This window comes from Sardina pilchardus, chromosome 4, assembly GCF_963854185.1.
Source record: "Sardina pilchardus chromosome 4, fSarPil1.1, whole genome shotgun sequence".
Taxonomy (NCBI): domain Eukaryota; kingdom Metazoa; phylum Chordata; class Actinopteri; order Clupeiformes; family Clupeidae; genus Sardina; species Sardina pilchardus.
In genome coordinates, this window is record NC_084997.1 from 35421444 (window position 1) to 35437319 (window position 15876).

The following is a 15876-nucleotide window of genomic DNA, read 5'->3' on the forward strand; positions in this document are numbered from 1 at the left end:
CAATTGCACAATGAAATACAGCACGTTACACAACACATGAGAGAGCAAGAGCACACAGGAGCGGTAACACCACTGCACAGTTTACAAGATGAATTTGCTGAAAGCACATGTCAAACAAATAAATATCCAGGCACAAGGACAAAAGCATGTACACTATAAGGAGCTGAACAATCCTGTAGCTTCCATTATGACAATATACAGTAGCTCATTAAAAATATAGATGTTTTTTTTTTACCATCTACTGTATCTGTCTTTCAAATCTTCTGCAGTTCTTGGTGATGCCACTAGGTGGCACCCTATCTTCATGAATGTTTCCTCTGGCTGATTATTCAGTGCTGGAATTCAGCTGCTGGTTGTGGCTTGTTACAGTACCAATAGTCATCTGTAAATTGTCATCAAACTGCATTGTTCAAAAAAGGTGAAATTCAAAGTGGTTATCAGTCAGTCATGTAGACATTTTATTGTTTGTGTCAATATCACACCAGATCACCAGAGTACAATCTTTGTCTGTGGGCACACATTTTGAAATAAGTAGCTTAAGTAATCCATCAATTTAATAACTTTACATTTACATTAAAGATAAAGTTACGTGAGCCAAACTGCAGCTCCAATCTTGCTCTGCCCCACCCTCTTTTACCCTCAGCATCCAATCAGGGCAGAGCATTCCTCTGTTCTGAAGTGACACAGTCTGGGGGGGAGGAGCAATTGCATCTGTACCACATTCAGGGTTCAAATCTGACCCACGGCCATTATTACACTGTAAAACCCAGGAAGTTAACTGAACTCAAATTATTTGAGGACACTGGATGCCTTAAACCATGGTTTTATAGTGTAGTATACTTTGCGTATTAATGAGTCAATACTGTACATCTCTTTTCAGAACCCATCCAGAAATCACACCTACTGGCCTTATGAGAGTCCAGTCAGAGACACCATCAACTCCATCAGTGCTGTTCTGATCTTACTGAGGACTCACTGGTAGGATCCTCAGAGGAGAGAGACTACAGGAGGTGTTAAAGTATGGAAACACTCTCTCAGTTAAAGTGTGTGTGAGAGTGTGTATGTGTGTGTTATTATCAGGATCAGAGAATGACAGCTCTCCTCTGTCCCAGTCCAGCTGCACTCTGATCCTCTGGAGTTTCTGCTGCACTGTGAGGAGAGTGGAGTCATGAGGAGTAGCACGTGCTCTATATACAGCACCGTTATATACCACATACCACAGTCCACTCCTGGAGGGGTATTCTCCCTTCCTCTGCAGAGACTCTGTCATCACACCCACATTCCACCGTGTGTTCTCTCCAACCTCCACATCCCAGCAGTGAGTCCCTGAGTTAAAGCCCTTAGAGCCCAGCACACTGGCATACTCATCAAATCTCTTTGGGTTATCTTTAACATATCTCACACTGGTCAGATCCTCAGACAGGATGAGATTTGGGTGTGCAGTGTTGGGATCCAGAGTCACAGGAGCTGCAGAGAGAGAGAACACACACATGAACATGCAGAACATTCAGCATTCCTCACGGCAATGAGATCTAAATCAGACATAAAATTAGATCTACTGCAAAGTGGTACAAAATATGGCCGCCACTCAATCCTGCACATTCTCTGCACAAAATAAATCACACTGGGCAATTTGTTTCCATCTCCTACTCCATCCCCTGCTGCAACTTTTAAATGTAAATTAGTGTGTGCATGTGTGTGCTTGCTATTGTGTATGTGTGCTTCTCTGTCTGAGTTTTCGCTTATGAGTGTGTGTGGTGGGAGCAATGGGATGTGTGTGTGTGTGTGTGTGTGTGTGTGTGTGTGTGTGTGTGTGTGTGTGTGTGTGTGTGTGTGTGTGCTTGCCTGCATTTGTGTGCGTGTTTTATGTGTCTGTGCATGTGTATGTTCACTTTTGAGTCTGTGGGAGGAGGGGTAATGGGGTGTGTGTTTTTTTTTTTGTCTGTGTGTGTGTGTGTGTGTGTGTGTGTGTGTGCGTCCGTATGCCTGAGTACAGTATGTATGTGTGTGTCTTTGTGGGTGTGTGTGTGTGTGTGTGTGAGAGAGAGTGAGTGAGTGAGTGAGTGAGTGAGTGAGTGAGTGAGTGAGTGAGTGAGTGAGTGAGTGTGTGTGTGTGTGTGTGTGTGTGTGTGTGTGTGAGTGAGTGAGTGAGTGAGTGAGTGAGTGAGTGAGTGAGTGTGTCTGTGTAAATCTACTGTACACATATATTAACTTATTGTATGGCCCTCATGGACCAATCTACACAAAACTTGGCATACATGCAGAGGGTGTCATAATGATCCTACATTTTGTGTAGTTTAGAACCTGTCAACCAAAGATACCTGCGATTACAAGGCCTCATTTTTGCTATCTAATATTGACTAATTGACTAATATTTACTAGGTGGCGGTATACATTAAATGAGTGGTTATGGGATGGGTAGACATTGGGGTCCAGTACGGCGGGGGGGTGACGGATCAAAACGAAAAATAATGGTGACATGCTATCCTTGTGGGGCTTCATGCCCACCAAGTTTCGTGCACCCCAGTCTTTCAGAGTTCCGGGAATCCTTGACGGAAATTTGCTCATTAGAAAAAGAAAAAAAAATCTGACTAAACCTACAGACGGTACGGGTTGAGAATACTCCTTTCTTTGCCGCACATCAGGAATGCCGAAGGTGCGGCATTTGTAATTAAAACTGCAACCGCAGGGGGGCAACATAATAACATGCAGGTTCGGCTCATGCTGGAAAAACACTCTCTGGTCAAAGGAGAGGCAAACTGAGGTAATGATGCATGACCATTCAAAAACATGACTGGTTTTCTAAAGATACAAAGCGTAATGCTAATCGGTGAAGTAATGTCAGATAATGTCCATAATTATTGGAGTTCGGGTTCGATATTTTGAGAGTTTATTGTGCTTATGAGAGGTAATATGAGAGAGAAATTTGGTGATCATTGGTCGTTGTTTTCCAACCTTATTCCACGTTAAGCCATACTGTAGGCCTATACAATGCTTAATGTCAGATAACGTTCTTAATTATTGGAGTTTGGGCCCAATTTTTTGAGAGTTTTATGTGCTTATGAGAAGTAATATGAGAGAGAATTTTGGTGATCACTGATCGTTTAGGTGCATTAAACCACGTTAAGCTTTTTCTTTTCAATAGGCGTTAATGGGGCAGAAACGCTTAACGACATTCGTCCATTATAATTTGAGTTTGGGTTTGATATATTTATAGTTTAAAGTGATTATGATGAACAATATGAGAGAGAAATTTGGTGGACATTGATCGTTGTTTAGATACATTAAACCACGTTAAGCCTTTTTCTCGCCATAGGCGCCAATGAAGAAGACAACGTAAATGTGAGATATCTACTATAATCGTTGGATTACGGTTTAGTTTTTTTGACAGGTTTAAGTGTCCATGACAATATATGCTCATGAGAAATTTGGTGATGATTGATCGTTGTTTTCCGCCCTTAAGTCATGTTAAGCTTTTTCACGTTAAATTAAAATTTTAGAATGTCCCGCATAGGGCATATACCCTGACTTGACATTTCATAGCGCTCAATCTATACATTTTATTTTCAGTTGTCAAAAGTGGTGGGGACAAAATCTGTGATAACAAAAAGTTCTGGGTACATGTACCCAGTGTCCCCAGTTAAAATGAACGCATGCCTCCATTTTAAAATAGCCTATAAATAACATTTCTAAGTAGGCCTAGCATATAAATGTAGCCTAATGTCCATCTTGTATCTCTTTCGTCTTCGCCTTGACAACTATAGCCTATTCACGGAAATGTGGTCTTGTAACCGCAATGAATTAATGAATTTATCTAAGGTTGCCTATCGAGTCTTTCAGGTTGAATTGAAGGCTATTTCCTTCTGATAGGCCTATAGGCGATTTTCTAAAACCATTTTCATTCATTTCAACAATGGTTTATTGAAACGTCGTTTGATTACTTTCGCCAGTCATCACCTTCATTTTAATGATTAAATGAGATTAAAGGAGTCGACCATTGACGGATAGGGATGTAACGATCGTGACACGAATAAAAATCGATACAAATGCGTGACGATTCGCACCGGTTGATAGAAAAAATGAATCGCGATGAGTCACATGACTTATGTCACTAGGTACGGGGCACAGAACGAGGGAAGACGACGGTAGGCAACAACTTTGAACTAGAGTGTGTGTGTCAGGGTTCGTATGGGTGCTTGAAATCCTTGAAAATGCTTGGATTTTAATGTGGTGTTTTCAAGGTTTGAAAAAGACATCATTTATGAAGTTGTTTTGTTTTTGCCACGCGTTCGCGTCCAGTTTGACGTGTCTGGATTTTCCGATAATGACAGCAATCTTGTGATGCTGATATTGACTTTTAATTTCTGCGCGTGTAAACTAGTCTAAGCTACTGTGCTTGAACGAAGTTAGCTGTGACAGACTAACCTACTGGTTTTCATCGTTTTAACCACAAAGCCTGTCGACCTTAGGTCTACTCAATTGTTTAGTTAACACCTTGTCATTTCGCGTTTGTCCCGCCGCTCACCTCCGTGCGCCCCATGTACATCAGAACATATGTCGGGATAGCCATCTCACTATGAGAAAACGTATGACGATAGTGCTAAGAGATTAACACGTTTGCATGCTTGGTAAACATCAGTATTGCACATAATATTGAGCTGATTTTTTTAGTGGAAATGGCTTACTGTAGCATTGTGCTGATAGATGGAAAAAGTTGCCTATTTAAAGGCACAGTCTGAATTTTAATCCTAGCTCTCCATTTAGTGTGTGCACTTGAACAACTATAATGATGTAGCATATAACAGTAGGGCCTGCCATTTATTTTAAGGAGAGGTGTAGGACGTAATACTTTGGAAGGAGAGGGAGTGGTGCAATTTGATTTTCTTTGGAGCAACCTCTTCAAACAGCATCAATATCAAAAGAAAAATCGTGATAAAATCGTATCGTGAACAAAAAATCGTGATCCATATCGAGTCGTGAGTTGAGTGTATCGTTACATCCCTATTGACGGATATGCGGTCTTCATCATTAAATGCAGTTGAAAGGCGGGTTGAAACTTTCTGCCACCTCGTGGTTGTTTGGGTACATTGCCTTAGCCTCGAAAAAAATCGTCTTGACAGCCTACGGGATCTCTTCGGGATTGCCGCGGCAAAACGTGCATTCTCAACCCGTACCCACTGTATATGACTTTGCTGCGCGGCTGTCATAATAATATCAGACTAGAGAAAGAATAGACCAAATATGTTCATCTTTATGGTATCACGGTGGAGTGTGTTGGAGTACCGACTGCCAATTGAGCCAACTTTGATTCCCAAACCCACTGTCGCTCATGTCCTCATGTGTGTGAGTTTACTACTACAGTTCTATCAGATCGTGGGTACACACATGAACATGTGCAGAACACTCAGAATTCCACACTGAAATGAAATCTACACTAGATGTAAAATACTAGAATAGAATCAGAATACAATAAAGGTGTTACTGACCAATCATTTTCTTCCAGACCTTGACCTTCAGGTTGTCCAGGTGCTTTGCCACATTGATCAGAGCTCCTGAAACCCTCTCTGGATCCTGCAGTGTGCACTGGGCTCTGGAATAACATTCAGGGGTCAGTGCTGCTGTGGGTTTGGGTTCAGAACCACAGAGAAGAGAGAGAGACAGGAGGCAGATCACTCACCTTTCCACTGTGCTCTTGTAGGTCTGTAGAGTAAGAAACAGATTAGGTCCATACTTTCATACATGAATACCCTTGACAAGTAATTACCCAAACACACAGTTAGCTATGATCAGTAATCTTGCATGACAATTTGAAATAATATTTATCATCAAAGGAAGAAATCTTCTCACAAGAATGTGATGTCATCAGCATGTATCTGCTCAGTAATATCGTATGATTAATGAAAGAACATCAAGTTAGTTTTGCTCTTACCTGCAGGAATGTGACATCATCAGCTCCCATCTGCTCTTCTATAGCTCTGATTGTGTCTGAAAGAGATGAGATCTCTCTGCTCATCTTTTCAATCTTCTCCTTCATCATCTGACTCTTCTGCTCCTCTTCCTCCCTCAGTGCAGCTGTCCTGGCTGCCTCTTCATCTCGTAGAAACTGGTGAAGCTTCTTAAACTCCTCCTTGATCTGCTTCTCTGTGTGCTGGGTCTGAGTCTGGAATAACACACATAATAAATCACCATTAAGGTGCAGTCTGTCATTCTAATGAAAGGAAATTTGCACAGCCAATCAAGTATGCCCCTGCCCTTTGTGCTCCTAAAGTAACGTGCTGATTGGCTGAGAGCAGTTCCATTAAGTTTGTCCTGGAGTGTATTTGAGTGTGCACACACATGGAATAGAGTTCTATATCAGTGTACTGCATGCAGAACCTGATACAGTATCCACCTCCATGCTGCTGGGGGGTATTCCAAGTATGTGGTTTAGTGAAACCTGGGTAAGTTAACTCAGAGTAAGTGGTAAACCTCCCAATAGAAGAGCTGTATGGCTTCATTCTCCTAACAAAACAATGCCATTGGGCTCTAGTTGTAGGAGGTTTACTGCTCTGTCTGAACTTACCCAGGTTTATCACTAAACCACATGCTTAGTCCTTGCACAACATGAATGTAATGTAATATAATTTAATGTAATGAATGACTCCTGATATACAGTACAGTATGTGTTTGAGTAGATACTTATAAGTTCATCATCAGTCAGTGATGGTTAACAACACTCTCATGCTGCTACACACATTCAGGAGGACCTCACCTTCACATGTTTAACTGATTCATCACAGGAGAGTTTTGCTTCTTCAAAGACCTTCAGCTTCTTCTGTAAGGATTCTAGTTTAATGCTCAGCAGTTCCTGAGGTAAACACAAACAGAGAGAGAATGTGTGTGTGTGTGTGTGTGTGTGTGTGTGTGTGTGTGTGTGTGTGTGTGTGTGTGTGTGTGTGTGTGTGTGTGTGTGTGTGTGTGTGTGTGTGTGTGTGAGTGAGTGAGTGAGTGAGTGAGTGAGTGAGTGTGTGAGAGAGAAAGTGTGTTATGACCATCAGTACATCCATTGTGTAACTATGCATCAGAGTACAGCTTTTCCCCACGCTGCGCACCACCTGCTACAGTACGTCCTGACTCGGCCCGCGTCCCCCACCATCAGACACATTCTATTGACACATTCCAGGCATCATGTTTAATAGGCCTTCTTTTAAATGAAAACGTAGCCTACTATAGAGTTTACAAATGATTTCCTTTCAATTAATGTTTCCATATCATTAAAGCCCAATTCAAATTATTTCTTCATTCAATTACAGAAATTCATTTTTTATCACCTTTCCGCAATAGCCCTTTTTATCTCGCGTACCCCCAGTTTGGGAATTCCTGGAGTACAGAGTAAAGACTTCACCTGGTGGTGAGTGATGGACATTACAATTGTTCCAGACATGAGACTGGCCCTTTCCGAAACGTGCCCCTAAACCCTTCCCCTACACACTTCCCTTTCGTTTGCGCGTTCACGCGAGGGTCCGCCACATTGAGTAGCCTATCATCCAAAACAAAATTTGAGTCGAGTGAAGTGCCAGAGAATGGCCCTTTCAGAAACGTGCCCCTAGACCCTAGCCCTACACACTTTCACTTCATTTGCGCGTTCACGCGAGGGTCCGCCACATTGAGTATTATCCAAAACGAATTTTGAGTCGAGTGAAGTGCCTAGGGAGAGGGGCTACCACGCCTCCAGGAGCAAGTCAGCATGGATGCTGTCTTGAAACGCAGGTGCAACCGTTTTCAAGTGTTCGTGCAGCTCGTGTATCTCCCTGCCAGTTGTTTTTTGGTCCGTATGACAGCATTTACAGACAAAAGCGTGATTTAAGGTACATTGTAACAACTCATGTTTAGTTTGATACTCAGTAAAATGTGCAAGATCGTACAGAAGTAGGCTGTAATATTTGAACACATGTGCAGGTCGCATTTACAGCACTTTTGTGATTTGATGTTAAATAAAGTATAAAATGCAACTCCTCACTCATAGTAATGAAAGGAGAGAAGAGGGATGTATATCCTAATACACAGGGGTGTCCAGAACATCTTAATTGGCGATTTAATATATATTGCCTTCATAATTTCTATGAAAACTAATATGACGTCAATTTCCTTCTCCCTCAAGCGCATCCGAAATAACCCCTAACCCTTCAATGCGAGTGTTCTCCGCACCCACGAGTGGACTTGAAAAGAAAGTTCACTCGCTAACCGAGTCGGAGTGAGTAGGGACTTCGTTTCGGAAAGGGCCGAAGACGTTCTTCTCTTTAACACAAATTATTGCAAAGAGTCAATAATGTGACTCACCTTAAGGTCAGCTGCTGCCTCATCCAAAGGTTGGAACTTGTGGTTGCTGTGTTTTCTTGAGTCTCTACACACCACACACACAGGCTGGTTGTCCTCCACACAGAAAAGCTTGAGTTTCTCACTGTGCAGACTGCAGATCACCTCAGACCCTGCTGAAGCTCTCTGACTTCTCTCCCTTAAATACGCTTCACACAGGTTCCTTAATGCCATGTTAGGTTGATAGTTTTCTTTAGAGCACTTCCTCCTGCAGTAGGGACATTCTCTGGATCCCTTTTTCTCCCAGAACTGCTGCAGACAGGCTTTACAGATGCTGTGAGAGCAGCTCAAAATGGCAGGATCCTTATAGATGTCACAGCACACAGGACAGCAAAACTCCTCTTCAAGCTTTGAAGCCATTTTCTCCCGTGAAAATCTTAACTCGTCCGGTTAGTTTCTACTTTCACTTTTAACAGCTAAGACAATTGTGGGTTAGCCTAAATGACCCCTGTGTGTACCACTTCCTGGTATAGATTATCCACCTCTTACACGTCTGTTAACTATAAGAGTTAATATCTCAGTCTGAAATTACCTCTGATCAAAAAACTCCGTCTCACAGGTAACTTCCTTATCCAGGGAAGTGGGTGGAGCTGTTTGTTTTTTTTAGGGGAACCTGATTGGCCACTCTCAAATGAAGTCTATTTTTTGCTGCTAGTCATTCCAGTACAGACCAGGGTGTGGGTGTAACTGACTGTGTCTGTCTATAATAAATGCATTGTATGAAAGTTCTGTGAACAAATTTAAACACAGTTTTGTTCCTCACATGACATCTCCAATGTAAATATTAATGTTACAGAATGATAGCATACACGTTTGAGTTACAAAAATCACAAGTTGTATTCTGTAGTACACCACATGGTCTTGGAGAAGGAGACTCTTTCCACAGTGAACAGACTCTTCTGGGGACTGTTATGTCTCTAATGTGGACTATAGACAAGCTCATCATTAAGAATTGCAGACATGTTGGTCTACAGATTAATGAAGTGACAATTGCATAATGAAATACAACGTGTTACACAACACATGAGAAAGCAACAGCGCACAGGAGCGGTGACTCCAAAGTAATTTCATAATAATTAACAACTGCACAGTTTACAAGATGACTTTGGCAAAAGCACATGTTCAATAAATAAATATCTAGGCACAGGGACAAAAACATGTACACTATACGGAGGTGAATGATCCCATAGCTTCCATTATGACAATATACAGTAGCTCATTAAGACATTAATTACAGTTGTTTTTCAATATCTGTCTCTCAAAACTTCTGCAGTTCTTGGTTACGGCCACTAGGTGGCAGACTGTCTTCATGAATGTTTCCTCTGGCTGCTTATTCAGTGCTGGAATTCAGCTGCTGGTTGTGGCTTGTTAGCTAATAGTCATCTGTACATTGTCATCAAACTGCATCGTTCAAAAAAAGGTGAAATTCAAAGTGGTTATCAGTCAGTCCTGTAGACATTTTATTGTTTGTGTCAATATCACACCAGATCTCCAGAGTACGCAATCTTTGTCTGTTGGAACACATTTTGAAATTAGTGGCTTAAATAGAATGCATTTTCTCACTTTCAGTAATTGATCACTTTAATAACTTTACATGTAAATTAAAGTTAAAGTTATGTGAGCCAAAACACAGCTCCAATCTTGCTCTGCCCCGCCCTCTTTTACCTTCAGCATCCAATCAGGGCAGAGCATTACTCTGTTCTGAAGTGACACAGTCTGGGGGGAGGAGCAAATGCATCTGTACCACATTCAGGGTTCAAATCTGACCCACGATCATACTCAGCCATCATTAGTATACTCGGCCATCATTAGTATACTCGGCCATCATTAATATACTCGGTCATCATTAGTATACCCGGTCATCAATATACTCATCATTAGTACTCAGTCATCATTAGTATACTCGGTCATCATTAGCATACTCGGTCATCATTAGTATACTCGTGTGTTAATGAATCAATACATCTCCTGGTTTAAGTGTTGTACATTCAGCACACCTCCACAATCACACCTACTGGCCTTATGAGAGTCCAGTCAGAGACATCATCAGCTCCGTCAGTGCTGCTCTGATCTTACTGAGGACTCACTGGTAGGATCCTCAGAGGAGAGTCAGTACAGAAGTATGGAAACACTTTCTCAGTGAATGTGTGTGTAAATGTGTGTAAGTGTGTGTTATTATCAGGGTTAGAGAATGACAGCTCTCCTCTGTCCCAGTCCAGCTGCACTCTGATCCTCTGGAGTTTCTGCTGCACTGTGAGGAGAGTGAGGGCACGAGGTGGAGCACGTGCTGCATATTTACCATCTCTATACCGCACAATCAACCGTCCACTCATGGAGGACAATTCTCCCCTCCTCCGGTGAGACTCTGTCATCACACCCACATTCCAGTGTGTGTTCTCCCCAACCTCCACATCCCAGCAGTGAGTCCCTGAGTTAAAGCCCTCAGAGCCCAGGACACTGACATACGTATCAAACCTCTGTGGATTATTTATAACATATCTCACGCTGGTCAGATCCTCAGACAGGACGAGATTTGGGTGTGCAGTGTTGGGATCCAGAGTCACAGGAGCTGCAGAGAATAAACACACACATGAACATGTGCAGAACACTCAGAATTCCACACTGAAATGAAATCTCAACCAGATATAAAACTAGATGTACTGCAAAGCGATACAAATGACTTTTATGTATGTAAATGAGTGTGTGTATGTGTGCTTCTCTGTCTGTAAGTTTTCGCTTGTGAGTGTGTGTGGTGGGGGCAATGGTGTGTGTGTGTGTGTGTGTGTGTGTGTGCTTGCCTGCATTTGTATGTGTGTTTTATATGTCTGTGTGTGTGTATGTCACTTCTGAGTGTGTGGGAGGGGGGGGGTTATGTTTTTTTTTATGTGTGTGTGCGTGTTTGTGTGTGCGTGCAGCCGTGTGAGTGTGTTTGTGTATGTGTTTATGTGTGTGTGTGTGTGTGTGTGTGTGTGTGTGTGTGTGTGTGTGTGTGTGTGTGTGTGTGTGCATCCGTGTGAGTGTGTTTGTGTATGTGTTTATGTGTGTGTGTGTGTGTGTGTGTGTGTGTGTGTGTGTGTGTGTGTGTCTGTGTGTCTGTGCGTATGTATGTGTGTTTTTGCGTGTGTGTACGTGCATGTGTGTGAGTGAGTGCGTACCTGTATGTATGTATGTGTGTGTGTGTGTGTGTGTGTGTCTGTCTGTGTCTGTGCGTATGTATGTGTGTTTTTGCGTGTGTGTACGTGCATGTGTGTGAGTGAGTGCGTACCTGTATGTATGTGTGTGTGTGTGTGTGTGTGTGTGTGTGTGTGTGTCTGTGTCTGTGTCTGTGTGTCTCTGTGTGTGTGTCTGTGCGTATGTATGTGTGTTTTTGCGTGTGTGTACGTGCATGTGTGTGAGTGAGTGCGTACCTGTATGTATGTATGTGTGTGTGTGTGTGTGTGTGTGTGTGTGTGTGTGTGTGTCTGTCTGTGTCTGTGTCTGTGCGTATGTATGTGTGTTTTTGTGTGTGTGCCTGCATGTGTGTGCATGTATATTTATATGTGTTTGTGCATGCGTGTGCATAGTGTACCCAAAATTCAAGCTAGATACAATCCAGATAAGCAAAAAATCGGATTTCGACTGCCAGTGTGAACTAAGCATTAGGCTTAGTTCACACTGGCAGTCGAAATCCGATTTTTTGCTTATCTGGATTGTATCTAGCTTGAATTTTGGGTAGTCTGAACGGCACAAAACCGCATGAAATGCGATTTTTCCAATGCTGATTCGCACCACATACGGAGGTGGTTTCAATATCACTTACTATCGGATATGACTCAATCTGAACAGTCGAACCACTTGAATAGGATTTCAAAGTCCCCCTTTCGTCATTTGCACTGCGACAAACAATTGCAACGTAATTCTGAGTGATGGAAGTGATTGATTGATTGATTCAGCGCGTGCGCCAGGGCTACCAGCAAAACAAAATTATTTTATGGTGAAACATGGAAAACTGTAATGTTAAGGGTGACGAGGTATTTGCGCCGCAGCTACGCATAATAAGTTGGAAAATATAAAAAATAAATCCACTTTCATCCATGACGACTTGGTTGTGTACAACACTACCTAATTAATCCAGGTGTGTGTAATTTATATCGGATCTGAGCATTGCACGCCAAGATCGTATGTGATCGGATGTGATCACTTGCAATATGCAATGAGAACAGTCAGTCTGATAGATCAGGTTCTGATCGGATATGCAAGACATCCGATTTCGACTGCCAGTGTGAACTAAGCCTTAGTGAACCATCTCATCCTAATTAGCTGGCAGGTAGATCAGATAATTAGCGATATCACCTGTGTTAAATGCACTGGTAGAAAGAATATATGGCAGGACTTGTCAGGAAATGTCAGGAATGTCCGCCTCTGATGTCAGGTCAGAAATACCTGCGATTACAACCTGCGATTACAACTACATGCCCACCAAGTTTTGTGCACCCCGGTCTTTCAGTGTCCTGGGAATCCTTGACGGAAATTTGCTCTGCACAAAACTAAAACTAAAACTGACTAAACCTAAATGATCTTCTATTCTATTCTATCATCTTCGCTGTACAGCAGTCATACTAATGATAGAATAGAATCAGAATAGAATAAAGATTTTACTGACCAATCATTTTCTTCCAGACTTTGACCTTCAGGTTGTCCAGGTGTTTCTCCACATTGATCAGAACTCCTGAAACCCTCTCTGGATCCTGCAGTGTGCACTGGGCTCTGGAATAACATTCAGGAGTCAGTGCTGCTGTGGGTTTGGGTTCAGAACCACAGAGAAGAGAGAGAGACAGGAGGCAGATCACTCACCTTTCCACTGTGCTCTTGTAGTTCTGGAGAGAAACAAATAGATTAGGTCCATACTGTAGATTCATACATGACACCAATGTCAAGTAATAAGGTACAACTAGCTATGATCAATAATAATGTTTACATACTGTATATGAAAGAACATCTGCCATCAAAGTTAGATTTGCTCTTACCTGCAGGAATGTGACATCATCAGCTCCCATCTGCTCTTCTATGGCTCTGATTGCGTCTGAAAGAGTTGAGATCTCTCTGCTCATCTTCTCAATCTTCTCCTTCATCATCTGACTCTTCTGCTCCTCTTCCTCCCTCAGTGCAGCTATCCTGGCTGCCTCTTCATCTCGTAGAAACTGGTGAAGCCTCTCAAACTCCTCCTTGACCTGCTTCTCTGTGTGCTGGGCTTGAGTCTGGAATAACACACATAATAAACCATCATAAAGGTGCAGTCTGGCTGGGCAAATTTCCTTTAATTAGAAAGACAATCAAATTCGTCCCTACACTCTGTGCTTCTTTACTAACGTGCTGATTGGCTGAGAGCAGTTCCATTTTATTTGTCATGGAGTGTATTTGAGTGCACACATAGTTCTATAACAGTATACAGCATGCAAACCCAGATACGGTATCCACCTCCCTGCTGAGTCTTAGTCCTGGCACAACATGAATGAACAAAATTTCTTGACAATGTCTATGGCTGTGATAATTAAGGACTTCTTATTTGTCCTTTTTACAAAGCAGTAGTGTTACTTATAGAAAATCAATATTAAATGTAATGAATTTTATAGAAAAGAAAAAGTTCAGTGTCTTTGATAATGCTCCAATCTTCCACTGCTCTGCACAGCCCAATTTAATCTGCTGTTAACAGACCTCTTGTTCCTGCCAACTGTTACCCCTCCATTCATATCACTCTATATCAGTTCACTAAAGGTCATCATCAGTCAGTGATGGTCAACAACACTCTCATGCTGCTATACACATTCAGGAGGACCTCACCTTAACGTGTTCAGTGGTTTCATCACAGGAGAGTTTTGCTTCTTCAAAGACCTTCAGCTTCTTCTGTAAGGACTCTAGTTTAATCCTCAGCAGCTCCTGAGGTAAACACAAACAGAGAGAGAGAGAGAGAGAGAGAGAGAGAGAGAGAGAGAGAGAGAGAGAAGAGAGAGAGAGTGTGTGTTACATCCATTGTGTAACTATGCAACAGACTACAGTGTAAAGACTCCACCTGGTGGTGAGTGATGAACATTACTATTACTCCAAGAGGAGGACTTTGCACTTCGACTTTGTAGGTGTTTTGCACCTGTTCCTCTCTTTACTGTAATACACATTATTTCAAAGAGTCAAGAATGTTCCTGACCTTCAAGTCCAACACTGCTTCATCTACAGGTTGGAACTTGTGATTGGTGTGTTTCTTTGAAGCTTGACACACAACACACACAGGCTGTTTATCCTCCAGACAGAAGAGCTTGAGTTTCTCACTGTGTAGACTGCAGAGCACCTCAGACCCTGCTGAAGCTCTCTGACTTCTCTCCTGTAAGAAGATCTCACACAGGTTCCTTAACGTCATATTCGGAAGATAACCCTCTTTAGAGCACTTCCTCCTGCAGTAGGGACATTCTCTGTGTCCTTTGTTCTCCCAGAACTGCTGCAGACAGGCTTTACAGATGCTGTGAGCGCAGGTCAAAATGACGGGATCCTTGTAGATGTCACAGCACACGGGACAGCAAAGCTCCTCTTCAAGTTTAGAAGCCATTTTCTTCGGTGGAAATCTTAACTCGTCCAGTTAGTTTTTACTTTCACTTTCACAGGTAAAGAAAACAAATGTGGTTTAGCCTAAATTACCCCTGTGTGTATCACTTCCTGGTGTAGGTTATCCACCTCTTACACGTCTGTTAACTATAAGAGTTTACATCTCACTCTGAAATTACCTCTGATCAAACAAAAATCACTATACCACCCAATCTGCAGGCTAACTCCGTCTCACAGGTAGCTTCCTTATCCAGGGAAGTGGGTTGGGCTGTTTGTTTTTTTAAAGGGAACCTGATTGGCCAGTCTGAAATCTTCTTCTTCTTTTTCTGTAAGGTTTTACTGCAGTTTACAATCTAAGTGCATTACCTCCATCTATTGGATTGGGGTGAAATCAAATTGATGTTATTTCAGAGAAACAGAATACATAAAAAAGGAAAACAACACAAAACAACATTAAAATCATCTTATTGTCTGTCTTGGATAAATATGATTAAAACACTGGTGATATTTTCTGACCTGGGCCCACCAAATAGTGTCCTGGGTAAAGACTGTCTTTGCCAGATTCACGTCTCTCTTCAGCTTTTCTCTTTGTGTGTGGAATTAGCATTTTAAAACAACATGGTCTACATCCTCTCTCACTCCACAAATATCACAATTTCTAGATGGATGTTTGTGTATAATATTTAAGCTGCAATTTATACCTGGCCTATCCTCATTCTTGAAAAACAACCTCCTCCTGTTTGGATAACTATTGTTACTTGCTATATATTTTTGTAATGGATTTAAACAGTCTTGTTCCTCACATGACACCTCCAATGTAAACATTAATGTTACAGAATAAGAGCATACAGTTTTGTGTGTTAGAAAAATCATGTTATGTGGTCTGTAGTACGTCCGTTACGTCTGTAGTACACCATGTGGTCTTGGAGAAGGAGACTCTTTCCACAG

At 42.0% G+C, this 15876-nt stretch overlaps 1 protein-coding gene across 2 annotated transcripts; it reads right to left on the reverse strand.

Moving 5' to 3' along the window:
- Positions 1-434: 434 nt before the first annotated feature.
- LOC134079146 (zinc-binding protein A33-like) lies at positions 435-15540 on the reverse strand. Of its 2 annotated transcripts, none has more exons than XM_062535328.1 (6): positions 14537-15540; positions 14176-14271; positions 5930-6160; positions 5678-5700; positions 5487-5590; positions 435-1467 (listed from the first exon to the last, which is right to left on the reverse strand). In XM_062535328.1, exons 1-6 carry the CDS (start codon positions 14930-14932, stop codon positions 962-964), a joined length of 1356 nt encoding a protein of 451 aa, XP_062391312.1. In that variant the 5' UTR covers positions 14933-15540; the 3' UTR covers positions 435-961. The 2 variants fall into 2 exon arrangements, with proteins under 2 accessions (XP_062391312.1, XP_062391313.1); XM_062535329.1 differs by lacking the exons at positions 14176-14271; positions 14537-15540 and adding exons at positions 6752-6847; positions 8320-8895.
- Positions 15541-15876: the final 336 nt, after the last annotated feature.